This window comes from Larus michahellis, chromosome 2, assembly GCF_964199755.1.
Source record: "Larus michahellis chromosome 2, bLarMic1.1, whole genome shotgun sequence".
NCBI classification, from domain to species: Eukaryota; Metazoa; Chordata; class Aves; order Charadriiformes; family Laridae; genus Larus; species Larus michahellis.
The window spans coordinates 94,073,107-94,098,583 of NC_133897.1; the positions used below are offsets into that span (position 1 = coordinate 94,073,107).

The 25,477-nt window shown below is 42.5% G+C and overlaps 1 protein-coding gene across 16 annotated transcripts in view; it reads left to right on the forward strand.

Moving 5' to 3' along the window:
• Positions 1 to 25,477, forward strand: part of IKZF1 (IKAROS family zinc finger 1) — a 68,454-nt gene that overhangs the window by 18,779 nt on the left and 24,198 nt on the right. For all 16 annotated transcript variants that reach the window (XM_074576276.1, XM_074576279.1, XM_074576283.1 and 13 more), the window contains one exon: positions 1,897 to 2,016. In XM_074576276.1, the coding sequence (XP_074432377.1) occupies positions 1,897 to 2,016 (120 nt within the window). The remainder of the gene's footprint in view (positions 1 to 1,896; positions 2,017 to 25,477) is intronic.

The following is a 25,477-nucleotide window of genomic DNA, read 5'->3' on the forward strand; positions in this document are numbered from 1 at the left end:
CCTTACATCCCATAAAAATACTGCAGAAAACTACAGGAATAACTAAATAAGGAGCTAAACAGTGAAAGGCAAAAACTGTTTTAATGAACTTCCTGCTTTTACTTTCCTCTGCTGTAAAATTCATAGTCCTTCTTTTCCATTTACGCAATCCACCTTCGCTCTTGCACTCGCATCCAGTGGGTGTGATTTTAAGAATAGCCCGCAGAAGCTGGAGACGGGAGGACCTTATGAAATCATCTAGTCGGTCCCTCTGCCACTGCAGGACTGTTGCTTCCTTACCCTTGAGTCCTCTGGCTGCAGTTTTAGACCATTCACCTAATGCCACTCCCACCACTCCTGCTCAGAGGCTACTCCACAGGCTGATAGGCGCATCATTAAGAAATGCAATCACCCACTCATTTCGTTCATTTAAACCTAGATTTGTGCAAACAACCCAAGCCAGCTATTTTAGAAGATGACTTAAACCTACCTGTCGTTTCCCCCCCTGTCATGATCAGTATAGATTGGGCAGCACAATGCTTTGCTTCATCCAGGAGGTTGGGAGGAAAACCTTTTCTTCTTTCAGGTCAAATCCATAACTGGCATTACCAGACTGTTGTCACTTAAGTAAGGTATACTTGTTTTAATTTTTCATTTTCTGTGAAGTGATTTCAGAGTTACTTAATGTTTGTTTGTTAATGAGGGAATCCTCATTAGAAAAAAAACACTAATTTGCTAGGCCTTTGTGCCATGAAATTACTGCCCCTGCTGGTGTGCTGATTACCACAGGCTGTCTAATAGATTGCATCAATGTAAATCGGTAACATCTCCATTTTGGAGACAAAGGTCTTATGTGAACATTACTGAGTTCAGATCCTGTTCTGGGCCTATTCCATTCTTTGCTATTAATGCAAAGACCAGTCTTTTAGTAATGGTCGATGAAACTAATCACTTAGATAATTCTTTTGGTAGTTGTTTCCAAGACTTGCTTTTGTCACAGATGTGTGAAGTAAACTTAAAAGAAGCCCTGCAAGACAGGGATAGTACTGTGGGCAGGACATGTATCCTGTGACTGAAAGCTAAACGAAGAAACTTCATTTCTGGAAGTGCAGTACTTAGCAAGGGAGTTATTTTCCTTATTGTATTGCGTTCAGCACTAAACCAATTCCATAATACTTAAAACACACTAAAGCACCAGAGTGTTTTCTTCTTCAAAACCTTGTGTACACAAGATACCGGGGTTTGTTTCCTCTTTACAAATAAGATGTGATAAAACCCTTGAAGTCATTTTTTGGCTGCTAATTGTCTATGTTTTAGGAAGTCCCAGGTACTTAATTACTTGTAGGCACAAGGACAAGCCAAAGCTTGATCTGTGGGTGTTAGTGAAGCTTGCTGAAGATGTAGTTGAATGTTTTGTTGGAGATAAAATTTCATTTTTTGGGTAGTTCTGTTAGAGACCCAGGATACTTGTGGGTTAGACTTCACTATGTCATTGAAGCAAATCCAGATGTGCTCTGAAGGAGCATTTGTGGAAGAAAAAAGGGTTTTTACAAAAGATGACCATTTGATAATCTTTGTAATCTGTCAGTCTACATGGACCAAACCTGATCTTCTGAGCATAGCAGCTGAAAAAATGTCCACGTGTGTTACAAATATCCAAAAGGGTAAGACTGATAACTGTGTATCCAGTAAATCTGGAAGAGACGTGGGCCATGCATTCTTTTCACAAATATAATTCCCCTGTATTCAAAAGAAGCTTTCTCTGCAGGACAGCAGGTTTTGGTCCGAAGAATGTCGTGCTTTTAGTAGTGTTTAGGTTTTTTGTTAAGTTTTATTTGGTTTGTGGTTCCTCTTATGGTATTATTTGAAAATGAGGCTACCCTGATGACTCAATGATGCTACTTTCTTCACTACTAGGCAAGGAAAGTCCTCCAATTAGTGACGTCCCAGATGATGCAGATGAACCTATGCCTGTACCAGAGGACCTTTCAACTAGTACTGGAGGACAACAGAATGCTAAGAATGAGAGAGTCTTGGGTAAGATGACAAGTCCGCTCTGATAAGAAATATTAGTATATAATATGCCAATAATGTTAAAGTACTATATAGCAAGCTGGTATACAAGCAGGTCCTGTGCCTTTTCATCTTGTTCAACACAGGATTACTCAGGTGCTTAGTGGGTTTTTTTGTACAACCTTCTCTTTTGGAAAGGCATTCTGAAGGACAGCAAGCCTTTTCATCCACAGAGAAGTTATAAAGATCCTACTATTGCTCTTATTTCTAAAGCATGACCAATTGCATGAAATTTTGCCCAAGAAAGATGGTTTTCATTCTGCATAGGAAATGGAATTAAATATGTGGTTCCAGGTCAAAATTATCTGAACTTAAATTTGATAAAGATTCAGTAAACTCTCAGGTATTTTTATTATTCTTTTTACTATTTATTTGAATGCTATCTTGAATGTTATCTGCTATTCAGATTTCTCCAGAAATGCCATATTAGAACACACATAGTATTCATATCTTTCAGATTCCAATATCTGATCTTCATTTATCCTTGATTTTTTTTTAACTGAGACAACTTTAAAAAACACTTGAATTTTATTCTTCTAGGTAAAAGTCCACAATTGATAAAGTCTGTTGGATTAAAATAAATTATTGTCCAGACATGATTTTGCAAAATGCTGGTTCTTCTTAGGGATCCCAGACTCCGCACCAAGGACCGGTAATGCTGCTGACCACTGCATGCATCAGCTCACATGTAGTCCCCTAAAAAAGACTAGGTGATATTACTTGAGCATGATGGTTGTTTGGTAGTAGGAAAAAATAAATAAGAAAAAAAATGCACAGAATGCTGTGATCAATGCCCTATATGATAAAAATATCTCAACAGAGTAGTGACTATCAAAATATGTTTGTTTATCCACAAATAAAAGTATTACTTAGCATTTTTACATTCCTGTTGTAAGAATGAGGGTCAGGGTGGAAGACTGTCACCCTGAGATTGCAAGTGCCTTTAAATGTTATTGTCTAAGGAAGTCAAATAAAGGATGGTAGCTGGACATGAAGGCACAGAAGGCAAAATAATCAAGTCAAGGTAATACAGCAAGATGGCATCAGCATTAGGAACAGAGCCTACTCCCAAACTCCAGCACTAGCTAGTAGGGAATGGAGCATCTTCTGTATCTTCACTATATTTACAACTTGATCCCCTCTTACCAAAAATGTAAGTGTAAAGTTCAGCTCCTACCTGCATATTGACCTACCTTATGAACAAATTAATTTTTAAAAATGTTTTTTAATAATCTGATCCCTTACCCTAGTGCTTTTTTTCTCAGTCCAAAGCTCTTTGGATAAAATCTTGCCTTTACTGCTTGTGTATCAACTCTGTAAAAGGAGTTAAGCCTTCTTTCTCCCGCAGTAACTAAACTCTACAAAATATTTAAACCTTGATTTAAAAAATAATAATAATTTTTAAAAATCCCCTGTTCAAACCCAAACAAACACACAGGATTTTTGATTGCATTGAATTTACTTCACCTCACAAATATCACAGAGAACCAGCAAAGATGAAATTTACATTTGCTGATGATATAACGATTCTCCCAATAGTTCAATTATTTATCAGTATAAACACATATTAAAAGTTTCTGTAATCAATGAAGGAGAAAATGTTATCTGTGGTCCCCTAAATATGATAAGTTCCATCTGTTGTTCTCATTAGTTTTACTTTGTGCACTCAGCAATAAATTAGATGTTCCATGTCCTAACTTCAACATTTTTTTCTACAGCCACTTTCTCTGCTCATAGCTCTTTGGTTTTGAAGGGTCACATCTTGTAGTGAGACATTTAACCATAGTCAACAGAAACAAAGACAATTCACAGTACTTTGTTTTATGGATGATCTTAACTGTAGATATCAACTCCAGCTCTTGCAATGTTTGTCTTTTCTGTAAAGCTGCATACACTCTTGCCTCTTCTGCTGCTCCTTTTTCTAGCCCTAAACTAACTTTTTGAAAACAGTATACTGAAAAAATCAATTCTCCTTTTTCACAAAAAGGGTCTGAACACATGCCCAAACACATCAGGAGCCGTGTGATTGCTATGCACATTCTGGATCATAATCAAAAGAAAATAAACTAGGGATAAACCGATGCCTTAGGAGTGGTGTTTGGCCTGTATGATCCCATAGATGAAGGGGACTGTCTTTCTACGTATGCAGTGGCATGGCAGTGTAGACAGGCTTGGTGTTCAGTGCAAGGCTCTCATCTCTAAGTCCTAAGATCTGTTTCTCATCTCTATTTTAATCACCAAAGTCAGGTAGAAAAGGATGATCTGAGTAGTAGCTGAAGTACTTTGAAGAATGATAGGCAGGAGAGTATTGTAGAGATTCACTGATATTATATCTATATATCTATCTCATACCTGGGAGACTGTGGCCTATGATAACTGACAGGCGATGCACATGAGCAGATACGACCAGGCAACAATTTTTCTATTTATGACTTTCCTAATGTCCCATCTGCTTCCTTTGTCAAAAGGGAATCCCCTATGCACTTTGCTACGCGTCAACATATGATTTACAGTGCATTCCACTTAATCTGTAAAACCTGAGAGATCAGCTGTCCATACGGCATGCAGTGAAGAAGGATCATTTGAGTCAGACATTTATCGAAGAGGGCCACGAGGCTCTGGAGGACTTTTTTGTACATGTAGTGTTATAGAGGTAACAACAGAAATTGCAGTTTGTTAAATGAAAAGAGTAAGTATTTACCTCATCTTACTAAAATTAGGTGAGAAATTTTAATCAGCCTGTGAGATAGAAATGTTCAAATGACCGTTTGCTTACTCAGATTTGTAGTAACACTTCATGAAACCTTTAACCCTGAAGTCAAAAGTTTAATTACCTTTTTCATCAATTTAGCATTTTGAAGGTCAAAGATTAGGGGAAATAAGCTATTTTTAGAAAAGAAAGATAGGCTGTAGCTCCTCTGCATATTTTCAAAAGAGACTTTTCAAAAAAGACTGAGACTTGAACATGGTGCTATAGACCTGATAGAGCGAACCATTTGAAACATCTCTCCCACTCTGAGAATGAAGGTGCATTAGACTTCAGAAGCTAAAGTATGCGATTCACTTGACAGATTTTATTGGGTGCCTTCAGAGTTTGAATGTCTCACTTAAAATTACTAGAGAGGGTGCAAATTTCACAAAGGTGGCATCCAGAGGTTCATGAAATGTGTGCTTTGACTTGTATCCCCGGACAAAGGCACCCAAGACATGTGCTGCTTCTGACCCATGCAAAAACCATAAGCAGGTGTGAAAAGGTCATTTGTGGGAGTAAAGTCATCAACAGTTTCTAGTAATAACTCCAAGCAGCACAGAAAAGCAGAAACATGTTAAAAGACGTGTTCTGGTCAATGCTATGTGTCTTAATTTCCTTGATAAGTTTGCTATGTTTTTAATGTTGTAACTCCCAGAATGCCACTATGTGTTGAGCAGCTTCCTCCTGCAAACTTCATTCCTGCTGCTTTGTCCACTAGGTCTTCCTTTGTTGTCCTCTTCTCCATCCTTAGTTTCCTTCTGAGGATGATCTGGCACCTATAGGTTTTTTTTTGTTTGTTTGTTTTTTTAACTCTACTCACCCACCTGCTCTACATTTCGTTTTTCTAGAAAACACAGGGGATGTTTTCAGACAACCAAAGAGCTAGTTTTTCATAGCTCCCTAAGGCACTAGAGACTCTGTTTTACCATCTCAGCTAAATATCCTTTTGAAATTTTGATCTAAGTTATTTAGAAATGCACATCCCACTGAAATTCCATTCCATTAAGAATTAGTGCTTTGCAGCCTATTTTGGACAGGCAGCCCTGTTTCCCATGCTAACCTATAACATAGGAGCGGATTTGAAATACCCTCTGCTGATTCTTGCTGTCTCCGTTCAAGTTTCAGGTTAAATGTTGCATGCACCTTTTGTGGATAATCAGTACTGAACATCCTGTATGTGGTAGACAGTTGCAATTTAGGGCTGGGACTGTATCCTAATTCAAGCCACGCGTGGGAAGCTAATGATTCAGTGGGCTGTAGGTCAGACCCTACTTCATGCAGAAAAAGCCATTTGCTGCAGTGGTAGCATTTGCCTAGAAAGGCATGCAGTACCTTCCTTTTTCCGTAACTGCCCATACCGTAGCTGGCCATCAATGGGTAAAAACCGAAAAGCCATCTAACAGTGTTATTGGCCTCAGGAAGAGGCTGTGGGCTCACCATTTCTGTGAAGGCAGCTGTATGATGCTGAAGATGAGCATTAGACTTCCAACGGAAGTCAAGGGTTTCTCACTGAAAGAAGTGATCACCACCGTAGTCACAGATTACAGTCTGGACCTGGAATATATAATGCGTACAGATACTCTTCTTTCTGAGAGAAAGAGGTGGGGAGAACTCATCTCACAAAATTGTGTTGAAACTGTTGGACAACTGACAGAAGGTGCCCAAAGTAACAAGTCAAAGTGACCCTAGACATCAATGGGAGACAGATGAGATTTATATGAAGTTATAAACTCTCTATTTGTTTGAAATAAAGGACACTGGTATGGGAAGAGACGTTAAAAGCAAAGAGCTTTTTGACATTTTTCTCCTCCAGTGGGAAATGTCAAGTGACTGTTGTTACCTCCCTCGCACAACCCAGTTACCGAAGCAGAAACCCGTGTAGCTGCAGAGCCTCGGTGCCTGGCATCACTGGGAACCTGGCAGTGCCTTCGCATCTTGGGGTCTTCCCTCCCAGCCACGGGCATTAAGAGGTGGTAACCTGCACAAGTAGCTAGTTACTGGTGCAGGCAAGTGTCCTCCTCCTGAGCTGCTTCAGCGCTTTCTTTCCTTAAAAGGAGCTCAACCATTTGAGAGCACGGACACAAGCATTGCTGAGGGGCCACCAGGCCAACCACAACAGCTTCCCATTACATCAATCTGCTGCAACTCACACATAGCTGGGTGGAGGCAAAGTGTGGAAAGGCTGCAGACGGAGGGGAGAAGGGAGTAAAGCCAAAAGGGGAAGTGCCCCACCCTAGCTTGCAAAATCAGTCCTGTTGCTCGAGACAGGTCCAGCTCGCTGCTGTCCCAGCATTTCTGTAGGGCAGGGAAAGGGATGAGGAAAAAGACTGCCAAAGCTAAACATCTTTGTGTGCTCCTCCTGTAGCAGCTCAGTGGCTATGAAGGCAGTGCATTGTGTATGAGTAATCTAATGCACGTGTGGTATGTGTGCGCATGGACACGTAATCATTCAGAGAACTAAAGTAACCTGGAGGGCTGTGTAATATGTTTTACTTGCTGGGGTTTCAGATGGACATCTCTGTTGCTCAAAGGTATGAAAGCATGCAGGAATTTTAAATAATTGCTGATGATTGCTGTCTCACCTGATGTAGCTCTACTGTCTCTCAGAGCAGAGAGAAAATTTGTTTCAAGATGGTTTGGGGGGCTTTAAGAATTGTCTTTAACCCTCCACAATGAAACAGGGCTTAAAAGTCCAACTGAGGAGGCATCTGAAGGAATTGAAAAACTTGTAACTAAAATATTTTAGGAACTTTTAAAAATAGGGAAGTTGGGAATCTCCCATCTTGTTTGGTCTGAAGCCCCTATTTCTATTCCCAAAGTACTAGTCCCCAGTATGGCCTGGCACTGCATGCTTGGAGGTCCTGCCAGTATGACTTACCTGTTTTTCCAGGGAACACAGGAGATATTTTTGACAGGATTATTTTCATTCTGTATGGAAAACCCTTCTGGGAATTTGTATAGAGAACGATGGCGGTGATTTAGTGGGAGACAGCATGTAACAAATTTCATGAATGACCTTATATATGCTGTATGGAATATACAGTATATACCAGGCTTCAAAGGTATGTTTTGCACGTGCATAGTGTGAAACAGTGTATACGGTATATACATCTAGCTATATGGGGCTGCTGGGAAGCTGAGGAATTGGCCACACTGCCAGAGGCAAGTTCTGCTCAATGTAATGACCTAGGACTTAGCAAAATATGCATGAATTTTCATAAGGCCAGTGAAAAACAGCCCTCTTACTGAAGGCAAATTCCTTTATCAAATTTAAAAATGCTTGCTGCAACTGATGGAGGTTGAACGTTTTCAAAACAAACTTGCAAGTAGTTTCTCGAAGGGAGGGCAAGCCAGTTTGGAAAGGAGAGATGGGGCAGAGACACGGGGTAAGCAGGCACATAAAAATTTGTTCTCTCATGCAGAGAGCATGATAAAATCAAATTCTTGAGAGGAGGATCCTAGTTGATCCTAGAAGTGAGCAGTGCTTTTCCAGCGATGTCTTATTCCATCTTGCAAGGAGTTTTAACTCTCCTCGCCCATTTGGTAGAAATACGGTTTCTGTTGCCACTATGTGGCAACACGACATTGCAGTGGGTGGTGAAGCTATGGGGTTTTTTTCCCTTATTTCTCCAGAGCTATGGAGCTGTGGCAAATTTCATGAGCGCCTGCTGGGTACTGTTGTGTTTTCAGAGGGGAACATCAGTGCAAAAGCCAGGGAAAGCCTGGGAGCTGTGCAAGTTTTGTTGCTTCATCTCTGAGAAAGCGGCGAGCGTTGTTTGAACTGGAGAGATGCAGTGTGTTTAGCTGTGTGGCTTTTAGGTACGGATATGGAGCCTGCTGATCTAATCTGCAGTTAAAGGAAGTTGTCTTTATCTGAGCAGAAGAGATGTGCCTCAGAGATAAGCCCCATTCTAGCTCGGGAGTTAAAATTATCTAGCAGGATCTCAGCCGTGGCTGCAGCACAACTCAGAAATACAGGGCTCTGGCTGGAAGAGGGGCATATTTTAAACTGGGGAGGACCTCTATAACTGCAGCTTGCTAAACCTCAGATTATTTTAAGGGAATGACTCTGCATCAAAAGGTTGGAAGCACCTCCCAACACCAGCCATCCCTCTATTCTGTATAATTTCTTGCTTGCTCTTTGTTGTAGGCTTGCTTTTTCCCTTCAGCACGTTCTTGTTCAATCCATGTGCTCTTCAGGAGTGCACCCTGAGTGAAAAGCTTAACCACTGGCCTGAGGCACAGCATAGGGACCACCTACCTCTACACAGGCGCCTTTTTGGAGCAAGACGCTGTTTTGATTTTGTTCAGCCTCTCCTCGCATTTCTGTAATTTCAGCTCCCGCTATGGTGCTCCTTGGGAGACCATTTCTGGTTGCAGAGGACCCGCAGTGATGATCTCCTCTCAGGTGTGAGCTCCCTAGGCTCTGTTCCACTGCAAAATGTGCAAACGCAGCGTCACTGTGGCAGCATCCCTGCATTAGAGATTTGCAGGGAAAGATTTACAGCATAGCCGTGCCACCACAGGTTTCCCCGTTGTAGAACAAGCCCTTTATGGTAAAGAGCGGGGGATGCAGGGAGCTCCTTTTTGGAGCTGTAGTCCTAAAGCCAGGACCAAACACCACTTATTGCAGCAGGACAGAGATTTGTCCCCGAACCTTTCATACTCAGCTCATTATGCGAGGTTTCTTGAAGCCTACAAAGATGGTCTCTCTGGAAAAAGCTTTGCTCCACGTGCAGGAGGTGGGTATGCCATGGCAGCCAGCACAGGCTCACCCATTTATGGTGAAGAAGGGTGACCACAACAAGCTGTTAACTTGATGGTGACGGTGGAACAGCCAGCACCCCAGGATTTTGGCCTCCAGAGAGAGATTGTTAGAAACTCTGTCCTGCCTCATCTAGCTGCCTCCCTGAAAAAGCGAGCTAGCGGAGCAGCAGCCCAAAAGCAGGTTAGACCTGCAGCCTGCAACGTGAGACACTTTCTGCTGCTCCCTCCCTCCCTCCGTCCCCAGCAAGTGAATTCTGCGTTATAGAGGTGCACGTGCAGGGAACATAATTCCTAGTAAAGTAACCCATTTGGGGTGTGCTTCTCTTTCTTTGATTTTCGCACATTTTTAAGTTCAGAATAGCGCCTAGTTCTTGTATCCATTGCAGTTTAGGGAGATGTTTCCCAGAAACATTTAGTTGTCTAAGTTATAGGCATAAGAAGAGATCGCAAGGAGGTACCTAATCTATTGTCAGCCATAGTAACGCTATAGGCACCAAATGGGATTTTTGTAAGTGGGTAACTCCTACTCCTTTGATGTAAATAAGTTTTCAACCCTAACATGCCAATATCCATACTGAAAAATGGGATTAAGAACCCCATTGAAGGTTTGTAGAGAATTAGTAAATGCAGAGCAAACACAGAATTACTCTCCATTTCCATCAAAAACAAGGCTGATCCAAAAAGAAACACTAAGGTCCATGTTTTGCTTTTTGTTTTTCACCTTCCATTTCCCCGTTTCTCCTCCTCCAAAGATAGTCTAAAATTAAGTCATTTGAGAAGTGTAATAAATGTATCAAAAGTGGAGAAATGCGACAGAATGAATTGACTTCCACTCTTCCAAGCCACATATTGGAGATTAAAGCTGGGGGGGGGGGGGAAGGGGGGGCGAAGAAAGAAAAAAAAAAAAAAAAAAAAAAAAAAAGAGAAGAGACTGAAGAGTAAGGAGAACTTTCACGTAAGCCATTTTTTTTACCCTGGAAATGTTACTTCTGAGGAAGTGGCTCTTACCAGAGTTTTCAGTAACTTCTAGATTATTTTATGGAACAATGTAAGAACTTGCCTGCTGCCTGACCCCTTTTTTAAAAAAAAATAAAAAATAAAAATTGAGAGCTTTAAAAGGAATTGCTAATTCCTTCATATAACAGAGAGTATCTGCACATGATTTTGCCCTCCCCGACGATTAAGTAATGTAACAGAAAAGTTTAATGCAATGGAAAGGTGGGTTTTAGCTAAAGTTGGTGACACTTTCAGCTTGTGTTGCAATTAATAGAAGAGGAAATATTCATTCTCCATATTTCATCATTTAAAAGCATCCTGTATTTGTAAGAAGCTGTGATCAGCCAACATCCCCACTTATGGATTTGAACTTCCCAAATCTTTGGTGGTTTTTGTCTAAGCTAAGAGCTTTGCATTCTGATTTTTAATGATGGCTTAGGGTTTTTTGGAGGGAGATCGGTCCCTTCTCATTCACAGTACTGTGCACCTCAGCATTCTATGGACTGAATTATTGAGCCTGTTTTTTCCTTCTGTGAATATGTGTTGCAATGCTCGGAAGTGGTGGCAGTGGTTGGTGTTGAAGCAGGATGGTTTCATTAGCACAGAAATGGTGACTGCCAGCTAGGGAACACTGCTGCTTCTGCACCCCTCACGCTGCATCTGGGTTTTGGAGGTATCTTTCCATATGAGAATTTATCTTCAGGGGGGAATAACACATGCACATACAGAATTTACTATGAAAAACTAGTTTGCTTTATTGTAGGGTGGGCTGAGACTGACTGCTCAGGTTTCGTGCCCAAATTTGCAAAGGGAAAGAAATACCTACGTGGAAGTGTCGAATTGTCCATGATCCATCCCTACCCTGACCCTCAGCTGCTTCTATTCACAATTCAGGCTGTGAATATTGCTGTCTGTCCTGAGCAGAGCACCCTTCCTGGTTTCCTCAGGCTGAAGCCATGAGCGAAGAGGTGAGAACATCCCTTCTGCACTGACATGCCGCCTTCCTTTCTGAGTCGGGGTTTATCCTTTTTCCTCACAGAATCCAAATGGTGTTGTACGCAGCACCTCCCGTGGCTGGACATGGGAGGGGAGGTGGGGAAGCCCTGATAGCCAGCGTGGTTGCTGGGACTTCGTCTGCTGCAGGTGTGGATCTACAACGACTTATCTAGAAGTCAAATGGGAACTATTTTTTCTTTTGGGGGGTAGGGAGGGGGAGTTGAGCTTCCTGCCCATTTGTCCACATAATGGCAAGTAGAAATAAAAACGAGAAACTATAATTGTGCTACCAAGGCTTTGGTAGATTTGAAGCCCAACACATTTAAAAAACAAGGAAGGAATAATGGTAATGAGGCATTACCTATGGTGTAGCCACATATTTGTTTAATCTTACCATCACGTTGCTAGTAGATCCTAGTAAAATTGGTATCCTATCATGGGCTTATTGCGGTGTTAAGTGGAATTTTTTTTCTTCCTTGCAAAACAGATTATTGTTTATTCTGTAATTGCACATTATTGAGTCTGTACATTCACTATGCAGTGTAACCATTGCTAATCTCTTTTGTGTGTGCCATGAAAGAGACTGATTTATAAAATAGTGTTAAGGAGACAATGCAAAAATATTTTTCATTTCTAAAACTTTTTGTAATTCACTTCTTCTCTTTAATATTCCCTTTGAAGTTTGAAATGGCCGTGTGTTTTCCGGCCAACAGGAGCCATTTATTTCATTTTCTCTCTTTTACATGTGTAAATGCATACACATATACACATCTACGTAAAAATATATCTGTCAGCACACATAAAATTATATGCCTGCAAAGTCAAATTCCTCTGTGTGTGTGTATGTCTAGAAAAACTAAAAAACGGCATACATGCAAAAGAGCATTTATCTTGAAGGCTGAGCTTTTCATTCTCTTTAAGAGGGAAATAAAAGACCTATCAAGTATATACTCTGCAAAATAAATGCATGTCATAAAAATTACTTTTTTTTCAAACCTAAAAGAGGAAAAGGTTAGTTCCTGCTAATTTGTCTGTATCCCTGTAAGAAACCTAAGTGTAAATTCCATTTGGGAAGTGGGCAGCAGCTGAGGAAGACCCACTTGTACCCGTTGTGGCTTTTACAGTCGGTGCAGAGCTGCCAGGCCGAGGCGGCTGTGAAAGCAGACGGGGTCATGGTGCTAAAAGGACCATGAGGGAGTTCATGAAGAACGAGCTGGGGAAAGGAGAGAGAGACCCTTTCAGTCCTTTCCACTGGTGTTCCTCACCCGAGGCGATGCCCTGGAGAGACTCTCCTGCCTGTCGCTGCTGGCTCAACAGTGAAGGGGTACATGGTCTCTCGGGATCTTCCCCCGCAGTTCATAAGTGCTGTTCATTCCTGCTTTCGGATGTTTTATTTGCTTAATTTCTTACAGTGTTATTCAGCTAATGTCTGTAATGGAGAGTGAGAGATACATTGATGAAATGCTTTTTACAGTCCGGTACCAAATTTAGGATTGCACTGTGAAATCTTGGAAGATGTCTGGTCCTCACAGCAGAGGGATAGATGGCTGACGTATTGAAATAATCTAATGGAAAATGCAGATACAATACCTTGCATCTCTCACTTGAGATACAGCTTTCCACTAAAAGCTAACTCGATAACTTTCTTGGAGATGTTTCAGTAGCTAACAGCTAACGAATACAAAAGCATGATTAAAGAAACCACTGTAACAGATGTAGTGATGAACCCTTCTGCTCTCCCATCCCGGAAAGCGACAGTGATATTCAAGGAACCTCCTTATGCAAGCGCCAGGGAGCTGCAGCTGGGTGCAAAATATAACCCTTCACAAAGGCCAGGCTAGTTGAGCAAAATGCAGACCCTGGCTTTCCTGTGTGAGGACTGGTGTTTGCTGTGCAATGATGGTTTTTTTAACCCCTCTTGTTTACCCTCAGTGAGAGAGAGCACAAATAGTTATATTAGTTGCATACTTCCTGAGAACACAGCGATCCACACATTCTGGGCTGTGGGTTGTGTTTTTCACATTCAGGCATAAGATGGGAGCTCATCAGATAGCAATGGGGAGCTCTAGCAAATGGCATATTTGCATCAGCAGAAAAAAATTTTACAAGACTTGCTGGGAAGGTTTGCCACAGCATGCCACGGTCCTGCACTACAAACAGCCACTGCACATTCATTCGATAAAAAAGATGACAACAGAAAATGAAACTTTTAACGTTCTCTTCTACAAACACTTGAGAAGCACGTTACCCTGAAGATGCGAGCCTGTGGCTTACATCAGCTTCACTGGGACTTCGTGGTGCCTTTGAGGTAACAGAATTTGAGGTTGTGGATGAGCCGTGCTTCATTTGCCCTGGTGGCAAGGAGAGCACTTGGCACTGCTCTGATGCAAGTGACAATCCTGAGGTCTGTTTCCAAGGGTAGAAAGGCCTACCAGTAGGATACAGGGATTTGAGTGCCTTATGTGCTCGGAAATATTCAGCCAGCATGACTTTGTCTTTTTGTGTTGGACAAGACAGAAGCAACTTTCCTTGAGATGCTGTCCTCCAAATGAACAAAGCATCATTTGTCAGTCCTATATTTTTGTGTCTGGTTGCTGACCAGTTTACCAGGTAAAGGTTGATTTTTCTGAAGACCAAATCTGCACACTTGCTGCAGCCTCTGACAAACTTGCCTGACCGTGACCTGTTTCAGCACAGATAACCCAATAGCCCAGACTGTATTTCCAGATTTATGTGTGGTGGAGTGGAGTAGCAGGATTTCTTTTGCTTTCTTGACCTCACACTATACTCCACAGCGCAGCACGGGCACGGCACAGGTATCAAAGTTTGCCTTAGCTAATAAGAAACAGCAACTTCTGTAGAGCTGCTTCGCATTATAATGGGGGAGATTTTTCACACTTTCCATTTGCTTCACTTTTAGTCCAGCCACACTGTCTGAGTGTTAGTATAAAATTTAGGTGCATTATGAACCCTGGATTGAGTAGTCCTGACACGCTCTCTCTGGCTTGGTAGCTACAAGAAGTTGCGGCTTGGTAGTTCATGGGAAAGAAGAAGGATTCCTAACGTGTAACAGCATATTAGGACACGCACTTGGGTGTTTCTATGCTTAGAGTCCTTTGGGTTTGGTAAAAATGCACACAATGTCTGTTTCTTTGCAATATTTGAAACGCACTTTAAACGTAAACGGGGCAGATGCTTTAGAATGTGACAAAAGGAATCCTCCAAGTAAAAGGCACTCACAGTGTCTAGGACACGCGACTAGAAGAGAGGAAGTTTGACAGAAACTTTGCCTGCTAGACATTTTCAAATATTCCATAAATGCTGAAAGGGCAGGAAATGCCAGGGATGATGGTCTGAACAGATCATCAACGCTTATGGGAAGCCAAGTTTTGATCACTCTCTGAATGCCTGGTGCCAGTTTTCACAGCACAGAACTTGTTCTAGTTGCGTCTAATTGCGTGTCCTTTGTCCATATTAGCTCTTACTGTTTACGTAAGACTGGGAAGGGGATTGATTTAAGCTTTGGGTGTTTCTACTGCCATTTCTCTACAATTGTTTTGTTGTTTTTATCTACAAATTTGTGTTGTGGCACAGGGTTCTTGGAAAAGGAACAGAGCTCTGTTGCTCTAGACACTGCACAAACACCAACAGCACACCCCAAAGAGCTTACAATCTAATTAAGGCTATATATACATGATTGATTAATTAAGCCTTACAATTCCTAGCTGAGGTAAGTGTGAGGTAGGGCACAATGAGATGTAATCAATTGCACTGTGGAATCTAAACCATAAATTGTATTCTGGAGACAAGAGAGCAGATTTGGTTTTCTAATAGCGGCAACAAAATCATCGTGTGTGTTCTTCCAGGGTGCGGTGGGATTGGTTTGATTCAAAGTACTCAGCTTTGTTTTAAACGATGTGTATCTTTACCTTGAAAAGTGAGCTCCAAAAATATAGAACAGGTAAACATAAACAAATGAAGGATTTGGTGATGGTACATGAGGAAATAAAATAAATATCGGTAGCAAATGATTAGATCATTTTGGGAATCAGGAAATAATGAATTTCCTGACTTACAATTAGTCTATATCTTAGTGCAGAGAGGCAATTCACTGTATTGCTTGGGCTTTTGGAAGAAGGGGAGGGCTGGTTTCCATCTACATGCTGTTTTGTACAGGCAGGAGTCCCAGATCGTGCCATTGCAATGAGTGCAATTACAGCCTGGTGCTGGTGTGACAGTGCAGTGAGTGAGGCTGGTCCCGGGAGGGTGGGCAGCTGAGGATGTAAGCCCAAATTTCAGGGGTCAAATCCATACTTCTGTCCAGGCTTTTTTTTTTATTTTGCTGAAATGTTTCTGAAGATCTTTTGCATTACAAAAAAAAAATACTCTAGCAATTTGGTTTTGGAGTGAGATTTCACACCTCATAACTGAACACGTATGAGAAGCGCTACGAGGATGAACTGGAGATGACACAGTTTTCAGTACTTAGTCATTTCCTACAAAAATGGTACAGGCTGAGCCCCTCTCTTGTTTCCTTTCTCAGGACACTGACAGCTTCTGCCATGCTGCCTGCAGTGTGGTGGGAAATTAAAAACTGGTTTGGATATTTTAAGCAGTTTATGCTTTTTTCTTTTTCTTGAGGTGTTGCCTTTGGGATTTTTACATCTCTCTTGGAACAGCATGGTAGCATGGGAAAAGGCCAGCTGAGGAAAAATGTCATTCCTTTCCTACTTCTGCATCATTAGTCTGAGGAAATAAAAGCCTACTTTTTGACCTTGAGCAATCCCAGAAAAGGGAGAGCTGGCTGAGTGGTCCAAGCACTTGATATCCAGTATTTTATGGGTGTAATCAAGTTTTATTATAATAATTTTGTTTATTATTATTTGTATAATTCTGTAGGACACATCACAGATCATGGGTAGCATTTTCACAAATACCGAAGTGGTGCAGCCTCTCGAGCTACAACTGCTGCCTGCACCATGGTCCCCAGTCACCTTCTGTGGGACACATGCCAGGAGGGTGACCATTGCATGGCCAGATTTCAGTCTCATGTGTTATGACACTTGACAGGCATGTACCCAGACGTTGGAATTGTTCTAGACAGCAACATAGCTTTTGAATTTACCCATTTTAAAAAAAAAAAAAAAAAAAAAAAGGTCTTAGCCCCATTAAAAAAGAATTGAAAAATGTGCAGATAGGGAAGTAAGGGCACATGATGGATTAAGTGCCTTTCCCATGGCCACACAGGAAGTCTGTGGCTGAGCTAGGAATTAAACCTAGATTTCCTCAGTCTGCATCCAGTGCCCTGTCCCTCTTTGAGGCCATAAAATTGTGTTAGTTATCGAATTCTGTATAGACTGAAGCAGAAGGCTACTGTTTGTGAGGAAGAGAATTATTAAAAGATAAGTACTATTTATAATTGGTGAGAAACTGAGAATCGTTCTGGACCACGTATTGCCCATTTCTATTGCTATTTAATGTTCTCTTTTTTCCAAGTTTACATCAGCATAAAAATCCCCTTGTGGTATTGCTCCTTAACCAAGCAAGCTACTCATGCCTTTCCTTATGGCTAGGATTGCAGTAGAGGCCAAGGCTTAGCTATTTCCAGCTGTCCTAGTCTAACAGTAAGTAACATTATGACTGGCTTGACAGGAAAATGGTCATACTTCTGCCCCTTTTGCTTGACATTTCTCATCCAAAATCAAGTAGGAAAATTGCATCCATTTGCTCTGGAGACGTCCATAGCTGAGTTCTCTCTTACAATACTCCTTTGAGTGGACATGGCATTGTTTCTTGAACAGCTGCATGTAAGCTAAAAGGTGTCAGGTCATGGCCTTCAAACCCAAAATATACACCAGCCCTTCTCTGTAGTAGGTAGGACATGACAAGCTAGGCAAAACCTTTACAGCGGTCATGGTCCCTCTCACGTAGGTGTACGTGGGTATTACACAGCTTGGTCACCCTGCCATCCCCAGAAAAATAATGCAGGGTATAAACTATGCCACTGTGAACTAGAGGTATTGGTGCTATATCAGTAGGGAAGTGGAAGAGCAGTGAGGGCTGCAGGACGGGACACGCAGTGCAGGTCTCCAACAGTCATAACGTCAAAGGGACTGTTTCCATTTGCAACAGAGGAAACTACTAACTCCTCCTTACACAGGTAAAGTCATCTCTCCTCTGTCCCACATGTCCCAAAATACATTAACTTTAGCCAAAAAAACTTCCCCCTGATCGAGTGGCCCAGAAGATATTTGCTAATTCACATAGACAAATGGTAGGGAAAATAACTGAGCCTGTTGATACTCTCTGTGCAAGAGCGTTTCAAAGAAAGTGAAGCCTCACTAATACCCATTTCTTATCACCTCCTGACAGCCTCCTTTTGTGGGGGAATAGCCACAAATGGTTTTGAACGAGCTCTTCCAACAGGGTAGCTTTTGTGCAGCGATGAACAAATAATTATACCGCAGTACACCTTTGTGTAACACTCCTGTCTTCATTTACATGCAGGATTTCACCACTGTCTTCCTGAGAAACTACAAAATTCAGTTAGCCACCGGATAAGATAAAGACTGGAGCTTGACTCAAAAGGGATACGTAACTATTAGTGTTGTGATATTTATAGAGGGTCATTTCTCAAGTTTTTACTTTCTGCTCAGCCCTTTATCAGACAAATTCTTGCTGAAAAGTCCCTGAGAAATGAGAGACTAAAAAAACTGGGTCCCGCTCTGTTCTTAAAGAGGTTCATGTTCTGCTTTGTATCTCTTTTGCCTGCAAATGGAGAAGAGAAAATTCTTCATGCGAATTTCAAACGCTTTCTGCTCCAGCCAAGTTTCATTCTGAACGAGCGGGACAGAACGGTACATGATCTCAGTGGAAGGACTTCCTAAGCTGTCTGTTCCATCCGCTGGCAGCCAGGCAGGATCGCCCGGTTAAGCAATCCCTACTCTGCTTTAGCCAATTTCCTTCTGTACTCTTCCATCACTCTGTCCTCCGTGGCTGCCTTCAGCAAATAAGACCATTGCCTAATCAAGCCTTCTCACCCGGCGGCTAGGCATTTTGGGGCCTTTTCTTCATGTTTGATTTCCCTCTTTTCTTTCTCAGCGTGATTTGAGGAGTCCCTCCTCTTGGTTGATGTGAAGATAAGGAGGCGGGGGTAGTTTCAGGTTCGATGCAGTCCAGCCGCACATAGAGCAGCGCAGTTTGGTAACTGTTTTAAAGTAGGTGGGAAGGGGAATACAGGTCAAGTGGGTGAAAGTCAGAGAGGAATAGTAATCTAGAAGATTGCTGCAGAGGCAGAAAAGGCTAAGCCTGTATATTTTTTGTTTGTTTTAATTTTTTTTTCTGCTAAGCCACCAAGTATAATTCCTGGTCTGTGCTTCCCTTTCTGTCACTTCTCCATAATTCTTAGCATTTCAGTTGGGCTGCTGTCTCTCGGCTGCTTCCTCTTTTCCTGCTTTCCTATATTTCATTATTTGCCCTTCTTCCTCTTCGAGCGCTTTTACAACAGAGTGAGGAGGATGTGGAAACCCTGTTACAATATGACACACAAACTGCAGTGTCACAACTGCAGCTCTTTGGTTTCACCTCCGGGAGCGTGCAGAAGCAGGTCAGGGTGGAGAGGCAGGAGTGGGGGGCTGAGGGAAAGAAGGGAGAGATTTATAAATAGGGAAATGACAGAAAGTCACAAGGTTTCCAGCTCGGGAACTTGGGATAATGGCTTTCCATATAGTTTAAGATAATCCTTGAATGCAAAGGAGAGATGGCAGTCTGTGCCAGTCTAAGGGTCTCCCACAATACTGCAACTACAGAGGAAATATCGCCCTGATGTGTTTCTGAACTTGCCTGTAGAGACATGAAAGCTGAGCAGACCTGTAGGCCTGTATTGTGCACAGCTCATAGCATTGCCCTTTCAAGAAAAACAAAAAACCAAACAAACAAACAAAAAGAAAAAAGAAAAAAAAACCACAGTAGAACCTCAAAGGAAAAAATGTTCTTACTGCCCACACCTGTGTGTGAAGTAAACTTTTGGAAGATGCTGTGGATGAAAATGAGGAGGTGCTGTAGCTTCCTTGAGATATCAGGCAGCTGGGAAAACTCACTCCCACAGACTTTGCTCCAACTACTTGGAGCAAAGAGGTGCCTCTCCTCTCCTCTCCTCTCCTCTCCTCTCCTCTCCTCTCCTCTCCTCTCCTCTCCTCTCCTCTCCTCTCCTCTCCTCTCCTCTCCTCTCCTCTCCTCTCCTCTCCTCTCCTCTCCTCTCCTCTCCTCTCCTCTCTCTCCTCTCCTCTCCTCTCCTCTCCTTTTTTGTCTGGGGTCTCTTAGAAGCCTTTCAACTCTGTTTTACATTGTAAATTTACATCATAGCAACTGGTGTAGAACTAGCTCCAAACTTCTAGGCCATGACAGATGCTAAGGAGATAAACAACTGTGGGTTGGGAGGAAATGGGTAATATGTCCAGACTGCTCTGTGTGTTTGTGGAAGGAGTTAGAGGAACAGTAGATAGAGGTTTCCTGTTAAGCCGGACAAGGGGGAAGCTGTGATGTTTCTCAGCTATGGCTGCGATTGGACTCAAGCTCAACAGCATTCTCAGTGTGGGTTTGCTGTTTCTCCATCCCCCATGAGAAGCTCAGGTTGTCTTAAAAATCTGGATATCACTAAAAGTCAGGGAGACTTAACCTCCCAAATCATTTAGATACTTCAAAATTGCTCTCCACTGGGTGCTACAGTGGAAAAAGGGTTTCATAGCCTCCCTCTGCTGCAGATTGGGAAGCAATGCCTGAACCAGCTCTGAGATTTGAAATTAGAATACGCCAATACATGTCCTTTCTGTTAAACACTTCTCCACTGATCAACTTATAGGTTATGGCAAACAGAGTTTGTGAGGAGCTAACAAATGTCTGCCTGCATGTGCATGCTAAACAGAGGGTGGTCCTGATTTTTAGAGGTGCCTGGATGCCCAGAATTCAGATACGGAGCTTGAGACAGTGGTCCGATTTCTCAGTGATCGATGTTTTCCAGGATGATCTGTTTTCTGATAATTTCGTTTCATTAGTGTCTGAAGTTGAAGAGCCCCAAAACATTAGTTGCTTTTGTAAAAAATCTTTTGTTGATGGACAAATGTTAAAATAATTGGTAGACATATTGAAATGAGTGGAAGAGTTTAGAGAAATTCTAGCAGTATTTGAATTAATTAATTAATTAATTAATTATAGCACATTCTTTTCTATACCTCAGCCAGAAATGAAGGCCTTGATGGAAGAATTGCTGTGGTCTAAGATATGTAGGTTTCTCCTGTTTATAAGTGTCAGTTTTGGGCTATTTATGAAAATTCAGTCTGAAGTGGTGCTATTGGAGACCATTTAATTCAACAACTATTATTTTGAAAGCCTTTTCTCTTGAAGCTCTGCCAGCAACGTGTTGGCTTGGATGCTTTGTTGATCTATCCATGTTAAGAAAACGGTTGCAATTTGATATAAGATAGGGATACGAAGCACAATGATTGTGACTGGCTGAAGATTGTGATCTTGACTGTGTTTCCAGCGAGTTTCAAATGTCAGATTACTTATTCAAGAGAGTGGTAAAATAATTTTAAAACACCCTTTTGCATTCAGCAGCCTTGCTGAAGATTTGTTCAGGGTTTGAGGAAGCTGCACCTGAGTGGATTGCCATATTGGCATTTCTCCTCTGGAGCCATGACGATACCTGCACCAGAAACCCAACTAAACCTCAACTTGGAGTTTCCTTCTGCAGCACAGTTCCTTTCTCATTTTGGAGATAAACTTCAGGACAGGAATAGGGACTCCTAAATTCAGTAGTTTCAAATCACAACTGTGGTGTCCTTGCAGAGCAGAGCTAGGAAGTTCTGCTAGGGTGCCATTCCTGATGTAATGTCTTTTACATATAGAAAATTCTTTAGCCTGAAAGTCTGTCATATTTTTGCCCACATCTTTCTGAGAAACTGGAATTTTTTTAAATAATTGCTCCTTCTTTTTGAGTCAGATGTTGCAGAAAGCTAGTGAAATCTAGGTTTTTCTCTTAGCATTGTGTCCAAAGACCCAAGAAAACAGTATACAACTTTGCAATTGTTGGATGCCTCACAGAAGAGGCATCCAATGTCAGGGATGGCTTGTTGTAGCACTAATATGGTTACGGTTGGACTCTGCTCAGGGAAGGGAAGGAGGGCTTGTTTTTCCTGAGGTAAAAGCAAGGAAACAGCAGGCATTAAAAATGGCCAGGGAAGTGAGGAAAGAAAAGAATTCTTTTAAAAATGTGGACTGAACTGAGTTTGCAGACTTCCAAAATGATTCAGATCTCTGAGTGTTTGAGAGTCTCCCAGCATCATTTGGGGTTTCTTGCCATTTCAGCAGAGGTCTGGTTGGCTGAGGGGGACTCCAGGTTCCTGTAGCAAAGCTTTGGCTGCAATACACGGTAGGAAAGAATTAATTTTGTCCTGATATTTTTCTCTTCAGGAGATACCTGGTATGTCCGCATTCAGAGAGTTTCTTTAGGATTTGTGTAGAACAATTTATGCCTCTTCCCCAGAAGCTGTAGATTATGATTTCCTTTCATTGGACTGTTAAGCACACTGTAATCAGGTAAACATCAGTTTACATTGCAAAACCTTCTGGCAATATTTCTACAACCCAAAAAAAAAAAACTTAATAGCCTTGGTGGATACTTCTGGAAAAATAAACGAGCACTCAGGACTAACATGATCTAAAGCAGACTACATCAGCATTACCTTCTTTGCACAGTCCCAAGAGAGATCATCTACTTTTTATCACTCATGATGCGATGACTACATTTGATCTGCTTTAGTCTAAAATAAACGTTCAGTATCCGGGGGGGGGGGGGGGGAATCCCCTGTCCAGACACAGAGGACTCTGCTCTGCAATTTGCTTTCTGAGTAGGCAAGATAATAAAATCGTCATGAAATATTCCTTCTCAAGTGCTGAAATTGGAAGGTTCCTCTCTATTTCATCCTCTGGCCTCTTCTCAGAAGAGGAGACTAACAGTGCGTAGCCTGGGCACAGCACCCATAGGCACCTCCCCAAACCTAAACACAGCTGCTTGGTCTAATTTTAGACCTACTGACCCTTTGACAGCTGGGGAACTATTGACACTTGCGTAAAATAGCACTCAAGACATCATCACGGTAGCTAAACAGTCCCTGGTAAAAGTCCCCGTGTCTGTCTTGCTGACAGCGAAGACACAGCACATTAAATGTTCATGTGGGTGGACTTACGAGGGCCTGATCCTGAGCCAGGGTAGCTCTGTGCCGCCCTAGGGACAACGTTAAAGACATGTAAGTAGCTCACTGAGCTGGAGCGTGAAAAGGGGAAGGTTTGCAAGGGGCTAACTTTGCATTCAGGGCAAGGCAAATTTAGGTGCTCTGAAGCAATATACAAAACAGTTCACCTCCTTGCCCGTTCCTGTGCCCCTCCCGCCCCCCCGCGCTGTACAGCGAGATTAGGACCTGTGTCCTCCTTTTCCTACCTCAGACCCAAGGACACTTCATTGCTCCCAAGTGGGAGCTTTCTCCAGTGGGGTAACGACTGCTGTCTTCAGCTGGTACAGGTCTGACCGATACCATCTGTATGTGTTCAGATTTCATATGGTTTTCTCTTGGTCAGTTAGGCTTAAAATTCCCCCTCTAACTGCAGTTCACATCATTTGTATGTTACTGATCACCTTAAGTGTGTATCTGTGCTTTACTCACTGCATTTCTGCATTTGCTAAGCCCTTTGCTTTGGCTAGGGATCCCCACAGTAACCCCCAGGTTTGCAGCAGGGCAAGGACGACTTCCAGCCATGACAGCATGGCTTCATGCAAGAACCTGCCTGTCACTCCCATCTGTCAGGAGCTCCTTTGGTCTCCCTGTTAATTCTCAACATAGTCCCTCCTCTTCTCCAAAACACTAATCTTTGCGGGTGCACACTCTTTTCACGTTTTCCCAGGCTATTGCCTGCCATTAGCTAGAATGTTGTTGCGTTACTCGAGGGCAGGTTAACACCCATGAATTTCACCAAAGCATGCTTTGTGGAAGGATTAGAGAAGGGGGATGCCTTATAAATGTCAGATTATCGTATGTCTGAGACTCTGCTTCTCTTGGGTAACTGTTGCTGTGTGGGAAGCGCATAGGCCACAGCTTGTCCCTATACGCATTTCTGAAGAAGGTGCGTTTCTTCACAGGTGCCAGACTCGGCACATAAACGTGTGTATCCACACAGTGGATACCCGCGTGAGCCAGGAATGTTTTCATATATGGTACTGTTTTTACCTCACTGTTGTGTATTGTTACTTGAGGTTACTTTGCTTTTTAAAACTTTCTTGCTAAATGCCCTTTTGTTACTTCCTCATTCTTTAATGCCCACATTAAAAAAAAAGTCTGATGGAAGCAGAAGAGACAAAGACATTGAGGATGAGAAGCTCTGTTCTTGCCATCATTTGTCAGCAAACCTTTCCCTCCCGTTTGAAAATCTTCCCAGCTTACTTCTCAAAACAGAAAAGTGTCAATAAAGTCTGTTACCAGCAAGCCTGCAGCAGTTCCCTTAGCTTGTCCATCATGCAGCCAGCAAAAGACGCAGAGCACTTCATATAGAGGAAGCATGGGTTACATGTACATGTGGAACTTGAGAAATAGGTTTAGCATAGCTTTTCTTGATAATGCTCTTTCTTTTGCCTTTAAAACTTAGTTTTACTGGTAATTCAGATGAAGAACGTCAAGCAGCCAAGTAGTTAACGGTCCTTTGAAAAAACAACATGAATCCAGTACAAAATGTACCAGTGAGTAGCACAACAAAGACAATAACTATGAAGTAGATCAGCCCCTTGGCTTGGTTACAGATCGTTTCCTGCTGAAGCACAAATTCAGAAAGACACATGAAAGGCACCTAGCTTCAAGTGTGTGTGGAGATTTCCAGGGCATTATTTGAATCTGTCTTTAAGCCGTCCATCTTTACTGTTGCACTAGAGGATTCCCATAGGCAACCAGCGGGAGGTTACTGTGAGTCTGCACCGTGGAGCAAGAGCCACTTTTTCTACCCAGAGAGGACATGCTTCATGGGTTGTTTTGTTCACTTGTGTGCACTCCCTACGGTTTGATCTCATTGCAGCCCCCGGAAAACCATGTTGATGTGTTTTGCAATGCATTGAGCACAGCTCCCTGCTGCTGCAGCCGAGCCGTGCATGCCGGCGGGGGCTGGCACAGGCGCTGGCACGCTGGGGACCTCCCCGTGGGCGGCAGCGGGAGGAAATGGCAGTGGCGGGCGATGACATGGGTGGAGCTCCTCACACTGGTTGTCCCGTGGGAGATAGCTTATCTGGGGACGCCTGTGTTTCTGGAATAATATTCATTTGATTGAAAGCCAAAATTAGAGTAGGGAAGAAATTGGCTGCCAAGGGCTGATTGGCACTTGGAGTCAAAGGAGGGGCCGTACGGACCCCATGGGGGGGATCTCCTTATCCGTCGGCACCAGTCTGCTCTCCCTGCAGGTGTGCCCCAGTGGTTCCTCCTACTACTCTTCTTTCTGTTATTTTTGTTTCCCTTTAAAAAGCCAGCTGAGAGCCTCTCATTAAGAAGCCTTTGTTTTTATCTGTTGCCCCCTCTTCGCCATGTTGCAGCCTGTGGTAGAGCCTTGCTCTCCTGTGGAGAGCCTTCAGCTCTCTTGAGCAAAGCAGTAAGGTGCCAGCACCGCGTCGCTGGGCTGCCTTGCTGGCTTCGGACATTTCGCCTCCCACTGTGCTAGTGATGTCTCGGTCCTGTGACACAGAGAATGCTGGGTCCTGTCTTAACAGAAGCCTGTGTAACAGCGTGTGCAACATGGGCTGCATACAGCCCCTTTTATTTATTGATGTATTTCCGTTTGTCCATAGCAATTAAGCTGCATTGTAGGCTCTAACTTTTTAGGCAA